The 17651-nt window shown below is 34.7% G+C and overlaps 1 protein-coding gene across 1 annotated transcript in view; it reads left to right on the top strand.

Annotated features, from left to right (window-relative positions):
- The first annotated feature begins 392 nt into the window (after nt 1–392).
- LOC100920109 (ATP-binding cassette sub-family A member 3-like) overlaps nt 393–17651 on the top strand; it is a 165941-nt gene continuing 148682 nt past the window's right edge. The window contains exons 1-3 of the mRNA XM_031942112.1: nt 393–481; nt 2292–2360; nt 17426–17507. Coding sequence (XP_031797972.1) covers nt 17442–17507 — 66 coding nt within the window. The 5' untranslated portion in view covers nt 393–481; nt 2292–2360; nt 17426–17441. The remainder of the gene's footprint in view (nt 482–2291; nt 2361–17425; nt 17508–17651) is intronic.

Raw genomic sequence — 17651 nt, 5'->3', positions numbered from 1 at the left:
GGACCCGGGCCGGTCACTTAACCCTGTTTGCCTTCCTTTCCTTATCTGCAAAATGAGCCCAAAACCACTGTTATTATCTTTGCCAAGGAAATCCCAAATGGGGCTCCGGAGAGTTGGGTAGGCCAGAAAAATGACTAAATAACAAAAAGGCGGCTGCGGCGCCCGGAGAACCCTCCCGCCGGACTCTACGAGCCCTCCAGGGCCCGGCAAGCACTCCATACGTAGGCGAATCACGGCTCTCCGGGGTCTCGAGGCACGGCCCTCGGCCGTTGGAGAGTGGGGGAAGGGCGGCAGCGCCCGCGCTCTCGCGAGGCTCACTCCCCGGGTTTTCTTGCGCCCTCTCTCGGCGGCGGCGCAGCGGTTGTGAGTATTTGGGGACACTGGTAGAGCTGGGAGGCGGGGTGGGGGGGAGACTCTCGCGAGTTCTCAGTTGGGTCAGGGAAGAAAACTGTGGCCTTTCACCGCTCTTTCTAACGGCCTGGTGAGTGCCGCCTCACGCCCCCGGCGCTCCCCCGTCTTTCACCGTGTACGTTCAGCGGGCCTGTACTTTGTGCAGCGCTTGCCCCGCCTCCTACCCCCTCCCGCAGTACTCTCCAGCCTCTGTTGCCCGCGTCCAGGCTGAATCATGCCCGGGAAATTGTAAATGGGCTGAAGGGCCGAAGTTCCGAAAGGGCTCCGGAGCTGGAAGGTGCGGGTGGAGTATTCCTGGGGTCACAGGATTTGGTCCAATCAAGGAAAGGTCAAGTGCCCCCTCCTCGCTTTACAGATAAGAAGCCTGCGGCCTTAGGGAGTCGGGCGGCCTTGTCCTACCCAGTAGGGCTCGGGCTAGATTTAAACAACTTCCGCCTCTCGCTTGAGATGCATTTGCGTTCCTGCCTCGTGTTTTCAGATTGTGTATGCAGAAAATCCCGGAGTCTTTATAAGCAGCTTTTATGTAATTGCTCAATTTCCAAGTCTGTTATTGCTGATCATTACATACTCTTGTTGTTGGTGTATACCGTGTTTTCTCGATTCTTCTCACTTCACCTAGCGTCAGTTCCTGTAAGTCTCTACAGGCTTTTCCGAAATCAGCCTGCTTATCCTTTCTTATAGAACAGTAATACTCTATTGCGCTCATGTATCATAATTTATTCAGCCATTCTCTAATTAATGGAAATCCCCTCGATTTCCAGCTCATTGCCACCACAAAAAGAGCTGCTACAAACATTTTTGCACGTGTGGATCCTTTTCCTTTTTTTTAAGATATTTTTTAAGATATTATTTTAAGATATTGGATAAAGGGTATACAGAGTCTGATAATACTTTGGGCATAGTTCCCAATTGCTCTCCAGCATGGCTGGATCTGTTCACAACTCCATGATAGATGCATTAATGTTCCACCAACTCCCAGTTCTTTTAAGATAACCCGCACAGAGACACTTTGAGAGATCAAAAGTCATTAAGAAGTGCATAAACCAGCGATGAAATCTAGCTGATTGATTCTTGTCAAAATGACTACTTCCTGAAGAACAAAATTTACATTGGCCTTGTGTTTGTTTTCCTTGTATAAAAATTAGAATTATGTGATTCTATTGTTTTACAGCATGTGCCTGTTGCAAAGGTTTTCAGTTTTTTCCTCAGAGGTTAAGATCCTGAGAAAAAAGCTTTTCCCAATGTTTCTCACCATTTTCCTGATCTTTAAGCCAATGTACCTGCAGCTTCCTCCACAGATTTTTCCTTCCAATAGAATTATTTCCCATAGGCTTCTTGTGATACCACAGCATCTATATACCTAGTATTCTAGTCCATCTTCTTTCAACTTTTTCCACTTGTGACCCATTTTCACCTGAAAAGTTTTTATACAATGCTGGGTACAAAGGTTTACAGAATAGGCTTCCAAATCAAACATTCACTGATAATAAATCATAAAGTTATTTTATTACTGAGATGGATGGGCTTATTTATTTTTATTTTTATACAATTAAATCTTAGTGGAATATTTCATGATCCCCACATTCAGTTACATGATCCCCTGTAGCGTTACAACCTACAGTTGAAGAAGTTTTGTTCCTGGGGCAGCTAAGTGGTACAGTGGATAGAGTACTAGCCCTGAAGTCAGGAGGACCCGAGTTTCAATTCTGTCCTCAGACACTTAATACTTCCTAGCTGTGTGACCCTGGGTTCTAGGCTGTGTGTATTCATTAATCAGTTTCCTCAGATATCTCCCACATCTCCTTCTTTATAATCCTTCCCATTTGAAGCAGATATTTGTTAAACATGTTTTCTGTCTTCACTTTGCTGCATTCTACAAGAAATAAAAAGAAAGCAGAAGACTCAAAGAAATGGAACAGTGGAGAATGAACAGGAGATCACTTGCTAGAGTAAGAGAGGGGAAGCAGAAACTTCTTAAGGAGTGAACCTTTGGGGAGGGAATTTCTATGTGTTATGAGAGATTGGGAAGAATGCTCTTGGGCTGATTGAGATTTATTTCTAACATGGAAACCAAAGTTACAAAAAAAAATTCTTCATTAGCTATTTGGGAATTTGATGGGGCAGGAATCCATATTATGTTTTTTAAATCTCAGATGGAACAAAAATGAAACTATACATAGGCTGAATTCTGATACTATTTTTAAGAGATGTGAAATGAGTCTAATTTTTTGTTATCACCTGATCCCTGGTTATATGCAGATATCACATATCCTAGTCATGGAACTGAAGTCAGGAAGACCTGAGTTCAAATCCTGCCTCAAATACTTTACTGGCTTTGTGACTCTGGGCAAGTCATTTAACCTCTTTCTCAGTTTCTTTTTCCATACAACAGGGATAATAATAACATTTGCCTTCTAAGAATATCATGAAAATAAAATGAAATTATATTTTTAAATACTTTGTAAACTTTAAAGTGCTACATTTTTGTATTTTCCCCCATTTACATGTAAAAACATTTTTTGTTATACATGTACACTCATTTCTTACATATTTACAGAGAAAAATCATAATAAAAGGGAAAAACCAGGAGAGAAAAAAAAAGATGAAAATAGTTTGTGTTGATCTACATTCAGTTTTCTCTCTGGGATGCTGATGGCATTTTCCATCCAAAGTTTATTGGGATGACCTTAGATAACTGAAGTGCTGAGAAGAACCAAGTCTATCATAGTTGATCTTCATACAATCCTACTGTTTTTCTGGTTCCGCTTGCTTCACTCATCATTAATTCATGTAAATCTTTCCAAGTCTTTCTAAAATCAGCCTGTTCGTCATTTTTTATAGAACAATAATATCCCATTACTTTCTTATTTCATAACTTATTCAAAAATTCCCCAATTGATGACCATCTACTCATTTTCCAATTTCTTACCACCTCAAAAAGAGCTGCTATAAAAATTTTTGTGCATATAGGTCCTTTTCCCTCTTTTATGATTTCTTTGGAATACAGACGCAATAGTGGTTCAAAGGGTATGCACAGTTTTATAGCCCTTCAGACATAGTTCCAAATTACTCTCCAGAATGTTTGGATCACTTCACAACTCCTCCAACAATGCATTAGTGTCTCAGTTTTCCCACATCACCTCCATTTATCATTATCTTTTCCTGTCATCTTAGCCAATCTGATAAGTGGGAGGTGGTACTTCAGATTTCTCAGAGAGAAATTTGTATTTCTCTTGTCTACAGTGATTTAGATCATTTTTTCTTATGAACTGGAAATAGCTTTGATTTCTTCATCTGAAAAATTGTTCATATTCCCCATTTATCAAATGAGGTCTTTATCAGAAACACTGACTATAAAAATTGTTTCCCAGTATTCTGGTTCCCTTTTAAACTTGGCTGCATTGGTTTTGTTTGTACAAAAGCTTTTAATTTAATGTAATCAAAATTATCCATTTTGTACTACATAATGTTCTCTAGTTCTTGTTTGGTTATAAATTCCTTCTCCAAAGATCTGACAGGTAAATTATCCCTTGCTCTCCTATTTTGCTTATAGTATCACCCTTTACACCTAAATCATGTACCAGTTTTGCCTTATTTTGATATGGGGTGTGAGATATAGGTCTAAGATGAGTTTCTGATGTATTATTTTCCAGTATTCCCAAAATTGTCAAAATAGCGAATTCTTATCCCAGTAGCTCAAGTTTTTGGATTTATCAAATAGTAAATTACTATAGTCATTGATTATTGTGTCATGTTTATGTAGCCTGTTTTATTGATCTACCACTCTATTTCTTAGTATCAGATGCTTTTGATGATTGCTGCTTTATAATATAGTTTTAAGTCTGATAATGATAGGTTACCATCCTTTGCAATTTTTTTTTCATTAATTTCCTTGATATTTTTGACCTTTTTTCTAGATGAATTTTGTTATCATTTTTCCTAGCTCTTAAAATAATTTTTTTGGAAGTTTGATTGATATGGCATGGAATAAATAGACTAATTTAGGTGAAATTGTCATTTTTATTATATTACTGTGTCCTACCTATGAGCACTTGATATTTTTCTAGTTGTTTAAATCTGACCTTATTTGTGTGAAAAGTATTTTGTAACTGTGTTCCAGGGTTTGTCTTGGCAGATAGACTCCCAAAGATTTTATTTTGTATACAGTTATTTTAAATGGAATTTCTTTTTCTATCTCTTTTTTTGTTGGGCTCTGTTACTAACATGTAGAAATGCTGATAGTTTGTGTGTGGATCTTATTTTATATCCTACAACTTCACTAATGTTGTTAATTGTTTGGGGTAGTTTTTTGGTTGATTTTCTAGAATTCTCTAAATATACTATCATCTCATCTGCAAAGAGTGATAGTTTTATTTCCTCATTGCCTCCTCTAATTCCTTCTGTTTCTTTTTCTTTTGTTATTACTAGAGCCAATATTTCTAGTATAATATTGAATAATCACAGTAATAATGGGCATCCTTGTTTCATCCCTGATCTTATTGGGAATGCTTCCAGCTTCTTCCCATTACTAATAATGTTTGCTGATAGCTTTAGGTAGATGCTACTTAACATTTTAAGGAAAACTCCATTTATTCCTATGAACTATAATATTTTTAATGGGAATGGGTGCTGTATTTTGTCAAAATCTTTTTTACATCTATTGAGATTATCATCATATGATTTAAATCTGTTAATTTTGTCATTGATATGATCAATTATGCCAGTAGTTTTCCCTATATTGAACCAGTCCTGCATTCCTCATTTAAGTCCCACTTGGTCAGAGTGTATTATCCTGCAGATAAGTTACTGTAATGTCTTTGCTAATATTTTATTTACAATTTTTACATCAATATTCATTAGGGAAAGTAGTCTATAATTTTCTTTCTCTGTTTTGGTTCTTTCTAGTTTAGGTATCAGCACCATATTTGTATCATAAAAGGAATTTGGCAGGACTCATTCTTTGCCTGTTTTTCCAAATAGTTTATATGACATTTAGAATTAATTGTTCTTTAAATGTTTGGTAGAATTCACTTGTAAATCCATTCGGCCCTAGAGATTTTTTCTTAGGGTGTTCATTGATGACTTGTTCAGTTTTTTTTTTTTTTCTAAAATGAGATTTTAAGTTTTGTATTTTCTCTTCCATTAATTTGGGCAGTTTATCTTCCTATAAATATTCATCTATTTCAATTAGTTTGTCAGATTTGTTTTGCATACAGGTGGGTAAAATCGCTTGTAATTTTTGCTTCAGTTTCTTCTTCATTGGTAATAATTTTTCATTTTTGATGCTGGTGATTTGTTTTTTTTTTTTTTTCCCTTTTTCTAACCAAATTAGAAAGATTTATTTATTTTGTTATTTTTCAATTTTATTAATCTCTCCTTTGATTTTTAGAATTTCTAATTTTGTTTTTAATTGGGAGGGATTTAATTTGTTCTTTTTCTAACTTTTTTTTACTTGCCCAATTTATTAATCTTTTTTTACTTTATTTTACTCATGTAAGTATTTAAAGATATAAAATTTCCCCTAAGAACTGCATTGGGTGTATCCCGTAAGTTTTGGTGTGTTGTTTCATTATTGTCATTCTCTTGAATAAAATCTTGAAATAGACTTGTATGCCATACTGTTCTTACATCATGTTTTAAGACCCAAAAGAATGTTTCTGCTGACACAGAAGGTGTCATTGTTACCATGAATCAGAAAGATTTCATCATGGGATAGTTGTGTTACATCAACCATAGACTGATTTCTGTAAACTTACTATCTTTATTCATAGCTTTATATAAGTTCAGCTCTTTGCCAAAGGTTCAATAATGTTTTTTGCCATCTGCTGCAAGAAATGGCTCTCCATAGCAGACATCCAGTAGTTGATGTAAGCGTCGAAAAAATACTGTTACACTTTATAATTTTATTCCTACTGCCTAATATAGTGTCTGGCACATATTAGATGCTTAGTTAAGTGCTTATTGGTATACACTAATTATTGTGAGGGAATTTGGTCTTTAAAAATAATACATTATTTAATGATTTTTATTTCACCTCCATTTCCCAATATATATCTTTTTCTTCCTCACCTAGAGAGTCAGATCAAATTAAATATAGTTGACAAGCATTTATTAAGTAACGATTATGTGCCAAGTAAGGAAAAGTCCTTCCTCCTAAGGAACTTTCACAGTCTACTGAAGGAGGTAACATTCAGAAAGCTATGTATGAACAAGCTATATACAGGATAAATTTGAAATAATCCATGGAGGTAAGATAGTAGAATCAAGGGAAATTGGGGAGGTAAGATTTTAACTGAAGCACAAAAGAAAACAAGGGAAGCTAGATGATGGAGATATCTAGATGATGGAGATATGAAAGATAGCCAGTGAAAATACTTGGAGTAGGGAGATGGAATGTCCTGTTTGAGCAACATCAGGGAGGCCAGTCACTAGACTGAAAAGTATTTGAAGAAGAGAATAAGGTATAAGAAAATTGGAAAGGTAGGGAAGGGAGCAGATTATGAAAGCTTTTAAAAGCCAAACAGAAGATTTTGTATTTGATCCTGAAAGTAAGGGGGAACCACTGAAATTTATTAAATGAAGAGAAGGGGGTTTTAGGAAGATCAATTTGCCTGCTGAGTAAAAGACAAAATAATGTGGGTAGAGAATTGAAGCAGAAAGATCAATCTGAAAGCTATTGTGTGTGAAGTTAGTCCAGGATCTGTTTATTATGTTTATAAGGCAACCCTTTTGTCAGTTGTTTTAAGAGGAGAAAAAGATTTGGAACTAATCTACTCATCTCAGTTTTGCAAAAGAGACAAGAGAGGTGGATATTCATAATTCTCCTTTGGCACCAAACTTGTTCATTATAATTTAGTTTCAAGTTTTTTTTTTCATTTATATTATTCTAATTATTGTAAAGATTGTTTTCCTAGTTCTGATTATTTTACTTTGTATTACATTTTAGTAGTCCATCTATGCTCCTCTCTCTTCTTCATACTTAATGTTCCTTGCAAGTTATATTCATGAACTATATACAATTTAACCATTTTCTACTTGGTAGGCAATTTTGTTTCTAGTTTCTTGTTGCCACAAATAGTACTGCTACAAAAATTTATATATATAGTCATAAGAGAAAACAACCCCCCCCAAAAAAAAATCCCACAGGAAAAATAAAATAAAGTATACTTTGATCTTCATTCAGACTCCATTATTTCTTTCTCTGGAAGTAGATACCATATTTCATCATAAGTCCTTTAAAATTGTCTTGGATAATTGTATTGCTAAGAATAGCTAAGTCATTCACAATTGATCAACATTCAGTATTGTGTATTTCACTTTGCCTCAGTTCATGTGGGTCTTGCCAAATTTTTCTGAAAGCATCTTGCTTGTCATTTCTTATAGCCAAAAGCATTCCATTAAAATAATATACCATAATTTATACAGCCATTGCACATATTGATGGGCTTCCCCTCAATTTCTAATTTAACTTTTAATTCATCTGAGACTCAAAAGAATTCATAGCTATATTGAGCATGTTAACATTCCCTCCAAACCTTTGATTCAACACTTTGTAAATAATGACATGTGTTGCATGTAGGAGGTGAACCAAGAAGATGCTAGCCAGGGTGTTAGAATAGATCCTGTCACAATTACTGAAAGTGAAAATGATCATCAAAATTTTTTCTCTTCTGTACAAAAGTTGAAAGGGACTGCCCAGTTCTGAAAGACAATTTTGTATTTTTTTCTTTTGGTCACCTTTCTGTTGTCTTCAACTAAAGAAGTCTTTAGTCAGCACATTGTTACTGGAACCAAAATAGAAGTTTATCCAACTTGTTAGAACATTCAGAGTTTGGATTCTATTTGACATACCCTAGAAAACTCAACACCACCTTTATGGGTTTTTTTTTAATCTTAATTATGTTTTATATGACTGATAATATAATTGATATGATATTGCTTGCCTTTTCAGTGACTGGTGGAGAATGAAAGAAAGGGGGAGAATTTAGAACTCAAACTTAAAAAATAAATGAATGTTACTAGTTAAAATTAAATTAAAAATTAAAAAAATCCAAATGCACTTTAGTTCATATTGATGTTAACTTCTGGTCATTTCTCATTGGATTGATATAAGACATGATCTTCAAGTCACCAGGCTTCTAGTTTAGTAACTTCCTTGAGTCTTCTACCACTCCTCCTGAGTTCAAGTTTATAGACCAATACAGGAATATATTTGTAAACGTTTAACAGTCAGACTCTCTAGGGAAATAAAGTAAGCATTATACTTTTAAGTTTAATCTGCATTATTAACATCTTTATAAGTCTAAACAAACAACAAAAAATAAATCAAATCCTCATTTGTAGCAGTGCCAATTTTTGAGGTATAAAATGTTCACACTGAAAATTTACCCCAATAATCCAGCTCTGCTGCTTTCCAGTTTTGTAGAGAAATCAGTGTTCAATTTATCTTGATTTAACTTTTATGTTGTTCTTTATATTAATGATGCACAAGCTATTGCTTCTTATTTGATCCAATGTGTTTTTTCATTATGTTGGGCTTTGTGCATCTCTAAAAATAATCAGAAATCTTTTGCATCCTCTTTCAGGAATGCTCATTTATCTCTAATTTTTTTACTCTTCAAGCCTCTATAGTAAAAAGTTTAAATTAATATTAAATCATCTATTTTTATTCCTTGTGCTGCTTTGACCTTGTATTAAAACAAATTATCCTGTATGTTTATGCTGTAGAGTACATGCAGGAAAATAAATAAGAATACTAGCAAAATAGGAACGGTCTAGTTCTGTGAAGAACTTTACATAGCAAGCAGAGGAATTTATATTTCATACCATATGTGGCTTCTGAAGTATACTAAAGAGGAGAGAGATGACATGGTCATATCTATACTTTACTAAAATCACTTTGGATTGGAGAGGTCTTAAGATGCTGGAGATGGGGTCAGACTAGGAACTCATTATTCATAGCATTAGAGACTCCAGGAAAAGTTTGTGAACAGGCAAGAGGAGGTTTCTGATCCCTATGAGGCACAACAAAAGGGACAGGTGCCAATTAGCTTCTTTGTCACTCACTATCCAGTTCTAGATGGTAGATACAGGATGGACTAAATAGGGGACCTAAATTCTGGAGAAACAGATGTTTTACTGAGAAAGGAACAGGTTCAGAAGTAAGTAGTAATACTATAGTTCAGACCCTAGGAGCAGAATATTGACCCCACCCACAGAAGAGTAAAGAGGGCAGGAATCTCAGACCAAAGGAGATCCTGCAGTTTTGTCACCAAATCTTGATTGCTTTCCATCTGACTGACAGGGACTAAATACAGTAGCAATCTGCTGTTACTCAGGCCCAAACCCACATCAGATCAAGAGGGCAACATTTGAAATCAAACCATTTTGAGAAAACTGAAAACTCTTGGCCCCCAGTCCTTAACATCTTGGAATAACACAACACTTGGACCCCAAGGAAGCAGTATAAAAACCAGCCCGGATCTTTCTTTCAGAAGTGTAAGAGAGCCCAGTTCTATTATCATATCTGAAGTTAGATAGTCTAAAAGAGGATATAAACAAAAAGAAAATGCCTGACTCTGAGAGATGGAATGTCTTGTTCATGGAACAGTAAGGGGGCCAGTGTTATTAGATCTAAGAGTATGTGGCAGTAAGATATAAGAAGATTGGTAAAGAAAAGAGGTTAGGTTATGAAAGACTTTAGCTGCCAAACCAAACATTTTGCATTTGATCTTAGAAGTAATGAGGAGGAGGCGAGGGAAAAGGGGTGACATGGTCAGTCCTATAATTTAAGAAAATCATTTTAGTGACTGAATAGAGGATGGATTGGAGTGAGAATAGACTTGAGGCAGCAGGCCCACTTTTAGACTATTGTAAAAGTCCAGACTTAAGGTAATGAGGGCCTCCTCAAGGGTGGTGGCAATGTGAGAGGAGAGAAGGGGACATATCTGAGCGATGTTTCAAAGATAAAATTAATAGACCTTGGCAACAGATTAGATATGGGAGTAAGGGGTAAGAAATAGTGAGAAATACAGTATTAATCCTAAATTTTAAGCCTGAGAGACTGGGAAAATAATATTCCAGATATTGATAGAAATAGGGAAATTATGAGGGAGAAAGGGTTTAGAGGGAGAGTTAAGAAGTTTAGTTTTGGACATGATTTTAAGATATCTACTAGACATCCAGTTTGATTTGTCAGAAAGGCAATGGAAAAACAGTAGTAGGTAGATTTTGAGAATCATTAGCATAAAAACGGTCACTACATCAATAGAGTTGAGATCACCATTATAAAGAGAGAAAAAAAGGTGAGCCTTTTCTCAGTCCTCATTCTCCTTGTCCTCTCTAGAGCCTTTGATACTGTTAATGATAACTCTCTCCTCCTGCATACTTTTTCTCTCTAGGTTTTAAGAGCACAATTCTCTCCTGGTTCTTCTCTTAGCTATCCATCCCTTCCTTTTCTTTTTCTTTGTTTGATCCTCTTTAGATCATGCTCTTTGACCATAGATGCCCTAGAGAGTTCTATCCTTGCCCACCTCCAAACTTCCCATTACTGTTAGGGTAGAATCAATCCTGCACTCAAGAGCATTCCAGTACCAGAGAAGGGTTGAACACCAGGGCAAGAGGAAATACTAGGTCCTTACTGGCCCTACTCCAGACTCATATAATGGCCCTACAACCTGGTAGTCTGCTCAGCTCCTACTCTCATGTTCCAGGTCATAAATCAATGATAGTCTTAAAAAAACCTGCATGCAGAGATGCTGCTTTTAGGTAGAGAAGCAGAAGTCAAGAGCAGCAATATGTAGCCAAGACTCCAGCCATAAAGCAGGAGCAGGGGCTAATTTCCATCATACAGTTTTACTTGCAGAGAAATAACCGATGAGAAGCATTTCCGTTGAATGATTGATTTGAAAACCAGATTGTTGAGAGTTTAGAGGAGATATTGAAAGTTAAGGAAGTAAAGTGTAGATGACTTTTTCAAAAAATTTAACTTATATGAGAAAGAAAACTACAGAAAGAGTAGATGGTGGTTTGTTTTGTTTGTTAACGATTAGACTTGGATGTATTTATAGGTATTGAAGGGAAATGAGTAATTAGGGAGAAAGATTGACTATGGGTTGGAGAAGAGTAGTGAGTATGGAATTGAAGGAACACAATTGAAAAGTTGACTTGGCAGCCACTGGAGCAAAAGAGAAATGTGAATGGTGAAATGAGATGAAGTAAGGAAGAGTGAGATGAGAAGGGAAAAGAGAGACTTTCTAGTCAATTGCCTCAATTTCTTTGTTGAAGGATGAGTAATGTCAGCTGAGAGGATAGGTAATAGGGATGGATACTTGAGAGATTTGAGAAGAGAATATAACAGCTGCTGTGTTAAGTAGAATAGAGAATGACTTTTGGAATGGAAGGATTGCCTTGATATAGTGAAGTCCCAGTTGATATTAACTAACATAAATTTGTAGTGTACTTATGATTTCAACCAGCTTCATTTAATAATATGTGAAGAGGAACAAAGCAGGTAGAAAAAGTATTACACATTTGGAGTTTGGTAATAAGACAAGGAAGCTGCAGTTGGACATGAGAGAAAGGCATTTGACAGGAAGTATATTGCCTTAACCTTTTGACTTTTATTTTCATTGATTAATTAAGGGAATTTCAAATTTTTAATATGTTTTTTTCCCCTGGACTTCTTACTTGCCTTTAATTGACCAATATGGCTCAAATTTCCTGTAGCTGGTTATTGAAGTAATCTTCCATTGCCTTTCAGCAGAAGTTCTTGAGAACTGCCTCAATTTACCTTTACGGTGGTGTTTGAAATTTTTTATGAGGCTTCCTTGTTAGCTCCCCCTTTGTTTCTTACTTAGATCACAGCTGCCACATACTAATAATAATATATTTGGATTCTAAAATGTCTGTACATTCTCTGCCAAATACTGCAGAAGAATGAGTTTGTTCAGTGTTCTCCTGGTTCTGTTCATTTCACTTTGTATCACTTCATGTAAATCTTTCCACATTTTTCTATAAGTATCCTGCTTGTAATTTCTTATAGCATAATAATATTCCATCACAATTATGTACCACAACTTGGTTAGCTATCCCCTAATTGATGGACATTGCTTCAATTTTCAATTCTTTGCCATCACTAAAAGAGCTGTTATAATAAATATTTTTGTACAAATTGGTCCTTTCTTCCCTTTCCCTCTTTTTAATCTCTTGAGAATACAAACATAATAGTGATATTGCTGGGTCAAAGGTTATACACATTTTTATAGCACTTTGGGCATAGTTCCAAATTGCTCTCTAGGTTATTTTTTTCACATCCTCTCCAGTATTTGTTATTTTTCCTTCTGTGCTATTAGCCAATCTGACAGGTATGAGGTGATACTTCAAAGTTATTTTAATTTGCATTTCTCTAATTAATAGTGATTTAGAACATCTTTTCATATGAATACAGATAACTTTAATTTCTTCTTCTGAAAACTGCCTCTTCATATACTTTGGCCACTTATTAACTGGGGAATGACTTTTATTTTTATAAATTTTACTCTATTCTCTATTTATTTGAGAAATACTTTTGTATCTTTGGGTTTAAATTAAATTAAATTTTGGCTTTTAAATTCGCGCACTGAATTGCTACTAATTGCGAGTAATTTACAATTATGTATTTTCTACCTAATGTATCCCACTTATCTTCCATTTTTTTTCTTAGCCAGTACCAGATTGTTGTGATGATTACTACTTTGTAATACTGTTTGAAATCTGGAATTGCTAGGCCTTCACTTTTTTCTTTTTATTTGTTCCTTTGATATTCTTGGCTTTTTGTTTTTCCAAATGAATTTTGTTGCTATTTTTTTAGCTCACTAAAATTATTTGTTGGTAATTTAGTTGTTATGACAATAAATAGATTAATTAAGATAGAATAATGTTTTTTATTATATTGGCTTAGTTTGTGAGCAGTTGATATTTCTCCAGTTTTTTAAATATATTTTTATTTGTGTGAAAAGTGTTTTGTAATTGTGTTCATATGCTCCCTAAGTTTGTTTTGGTAGGAAGATTCCCAAGCATTTTATGTTGTCTACAATAATTTTAAATGGAATATCTCTTTCTATCTCTTCCTGTGGAGTTTTGTTGGTAATATATAGATTGATAAGGGTTTATTTAAATCCTGAAACTTTGATGAATTTGTTTGTTCAGTTCAATTAGTTTTTTAGTTGATTTTCTAGGATTCTCTAAGCATACCATCATCACTCATCTGGAAAGAATAATAATTTTGTTTCCTCATTGCCTATTTTTATTCCTTTAATTCCTTTTCCTTGTCTTATTGCTATAGCTACTTTTTCTAGTAGAATGTCAAATAATAGTGGTGATGATTGTAGGCATATTTTCCTTATTCCTGATCTTACTGGAAAGGCTTCCCATTAAAGACAATGATTGCTTTTGGTTTTAGTTAGATATTACGATGAGGTTCGGAGCAGGGCAAAGAGTTATGGGAACCCCTTTCTGGTTTACGCAGGTCCTTTGTAAATTAATTTATGAACCTGAAAAGTTAGAGTAGCAAAAGAAGTTTATTGGCACTGGGAAGTCAGCTTTTGCAGGCTGACTTCCTTAGTGACAAGGTCCCGACAGAGAAGTAAAAGTCTAGCAGAGAAGTCCTGGCAGAGAGAAAGATAAACAGAGAAATCCGGACAGAGAGGTAAAGAGGAGAGTGGTCCTGTTAGGGAAATAGGTGAGAGAGATAAAGAGGGGCTGACACTGAGAAGAGAATGCCTTCTCAGCAGGCTGGGGGTCCTCGCAGGCAGCTATGCCAAGGGAGGTCCCTTGGCCTGGCATGATTCCTGCTTTTGGCCCTCTGCAAGGTATTGAGCCCAATTGCCTCTTTTTTATAATTGATACTTTGGCTAGAGGCTGGGGGAAGTTTGAGTTGAGATCAGAATAGAGAATCTTATAATTGAATTAGTAGGCCTAGACTAATCTTCAACTCAATAGAGGGTGTAATCAGTAGTGAGTGTTATCAATGGGGCCCATCTCCTCCAGGATAACAGAATGAAACTACTTATCCTGATTCCCTAGGGTGGATCTTATGCAAAGGGAAGAATTCAAGGAGACTTTTTCCTTCAAGGAGTTTCTATCTCATGACTTTCCCCATGTCAGAGAGAGAGAGAAAGTTTCGGGGTTCCCCTTGTCACTATTGATTTCTTATTGTTCAAATGTGTGTGTGTTTCTGTCTGTCTGTGTGTCTGTCTGTGTGTGAGAATAGGAATGGGTGTTGTATTTTTTCAAAGGCCTTTTCTACATCTATTTTGTATAATATAATTTTTAATGATTTTGTTATTGATAAGGTCAATTATGTTGATAATTTTTGAACTAACCCTGCATTCTTGGTATAAATCCTATGTGGGTCCCTCTTTTCCTGGACATTCCTCTTTTTTGCCTATCTTTTTTTTTTTTTTTTTTTTTTTTTTGCTTCACCCCAGCATAATCCAACCATTCCTATATCTTTTTTCTATGTAGAATTCTTCTACCTGCTCTAATAAAATGATAAAGTTCTTAGAAAATACACATATCATCTTTCCATATAGAAAGGAAAATAGTTTAGCTTTGTTGAATCCCTTTTATCTTTTTATTCTTTGCTTTATTTGCAATTTTTTATTTGCAAATTATTTGTTTGCAAAATTTTATTTATTTAGTCTTTATTTGCAAGCAGTTTTCTATTCATCTCTGGTCTTTTCCTCAGGAATATCTTTAATGTCCTCTATTTCATTAAAATTTCTTTTTTTACTCCTTGAAGAATTATACTCATACTATCATATTCTAAATCCTCTACTCCTTTCATATTGTAGCTGCTAAATCTTCTGTCATCCTGATTGTGGTTCCACAGTATTTGAATGGTTTCTTTCTGGTTGCTTGAAAAGTTTTCTTTTTAACCTCTGAAATTTGGCTATATTATTCATAGTAGTTTTAATTTTAGGATTTTCTTCAAGAGATAATTGATGGATTTTTTTCCATTACTGTTTTGCCCTATGATTCAAGGTTATCGGGGTAGTTTCGAAATATAATGTCTAGGTTTTTTCTTTGCTCATGGCTTTCAGGTAATCTGATAATTCTTAAATTATCTCTCCTTGAGATATTTTCCAGTTCAGTTGTCTTACAATAAGATATTTCTAATTTTCTTGCCTTTTTTCATTTTTTTTGTCTTTGTTTTATTGTTTTTTGTTGTGTCAAGATGTCATTAGCTTCTACTTTTCTGATTCTAATCTTTAAAGAATAATTTTCTCCAGTGAGCTTTTGTATCTCTTTTTCTATTTGACTAAATAGAATTCTGCTTTTTAAGGAGTTATTTTCATTAGTGAATTTTGTTCATTTTTTACCAAGCTGTTAATTGATTTTTCATTATTTTCTTCTTTTTGTTTCATTTATTTATCTAATTTTTCCTCTATTTTTTAATTTTGAAAATCATTTTTAGTGATTCTAGGAATTCTTGTTGGGTTTGTATCCAGTTCACATTTTTTTCCTATGAGGCTTTGCTTATGACTATTTTAATAACTTAATTGTCTTCTGAATTTATGTCATGATCTTCCCTGGCACCATAGCAACTTTTTTGTCAGCTTCTTTTTTTGTGGTTTGCTTATTTTTCTACCATATTTCTTGATTTGAAACTTTTTAAATTTTTGACTCTTTTCCCAGCATGGGATTGGTAAGGATTCTATTAAGTAATAAATGAACTGATTGAATATAAGAAAACATACATTATTTAGCTCATTGTAAGGGCAAGTGTAACCTCTTGCCAGTGGAGTTAAAAATTGTGGAATCAGTGCTTTTTTTTCACTGTTGCTTTAAATACATGCTATACGTGAAGTGAATCTGTCTACTAGTATACATCTAGTGTTCTGAGAATTCTTTCTCTTTTTTAATCTAGCTCTTATTTCATTAATGTATGGAGATTTCCAGTGTGAAAACTCTTCCCAACAGTACAGATTATCAACTCTTATGTAACTTACAATTGTAGAGAGTTACCTATAATTCAAAGAGATAAAATGATGTACCCACAGTCACACAGATAGTATATATGTCAAAGATAGGCTTTGAATACCTGAGACTAAAACTAGTAATCTATCAACTATGCCATGCTGCCTCTCTTTAAGGAAAAAGATTAACTATAAAAAATTGATTTATATATCTTAGTTCGTTTTGGCTTCAACAAAGATACCTGTTAAGTCTAGTGACCCCTCTTAAGTCTTTTGATTTTTCATTGACTGGCTTATAAACCTAAGGATATATATATGTGTGTGTGTGTGTGTGTGTGTGTGTGTGTGTGTGTGTATGTGTGTATATGTATGTGTGAATACATACCTACACACATTCTGTGTATATGTATATGTGTATGTATATATATATATAATTTAACATAAAAAAAGTATAAATATATACATATACATGCATTTGCAGTTTTAGTTTTTGTGGGAGAAAAATGGTGTAAGAGTATGGTATGGAAGTCATGGCTTTCTAGGTTCTTGTTAAAGTTTGTTTCAAAGAAATGGCAAAAGTACTATTCAGTACTGCTTATCATGTATAGTTGTCCATGTCCCAACATGTGGAAACCATAACTTCTGGGAAACATTGTACTCTTGACTACCACTTTAGCAGCTATTTTTAGCTTATCTCTGGTTTGGTCAGGAATACATATTAGGGTATGGAGTTAGACTAAAAAATTCCCTGAACTCAAGTTTTCAGAAAATATCAATTCTTTCCCTGGATCATGTGGAGATATGATACATATGATGGATCTTCCATAAGAAAAATAAAACAATTTCAGTCTCAAAAATTTTATAAAAGAACATACAATAAAGAAAAGCAACCTAGTCATAAATACAAAATAAGAACTTTTTTATTAAACATAGTAGTGTTCTGTCTGTTAACTTTGAGGGTGATTAAGAGAAAATAATGGAGTAAATAGAAGAGTAGAAGGGGGGATTTGTTAACTTTGGCTAGATAGTCTAAATTTCTCTCTTTATTTCTCTAGTGATGAACTTTTCACCATGGGAAAATGCAATTTGTTGTCCCGGCAGTTTTTGCTGCTTCTTTGGAAGAATTACATTATAAAGGTAAGTATAGATCCTAGCTTTTTAAACTTTGGTTCGCCATTCCAAATAGGGTCTCATAATTGAATGTGGGGGTTGTGAAATTGTGATTTATTTTCAGTAAATGTTTGATTGTACACCTGTTTTTTATGCCTTTTTATACAGGAT

Source organism: Sarcophilus harrisii, chromosome 1, assembly GCF_902635505.1.
Source record: "Sarcophilus harrisii chromosome 1, mSarHar1.11, whole genome shotgun sequence".
Taxonomy (NCBI): Eukaryota; Metazoa; Chordata; class Mammalia; order Dasyuromorphia; family Dasyuridae; genus Sarcophilus; species Sarcophilus harrisii.
Note: the sequence above shows the minus strand (reverse complement) of the source record. Positions and strands in the feature narration are given on the sequence as shown.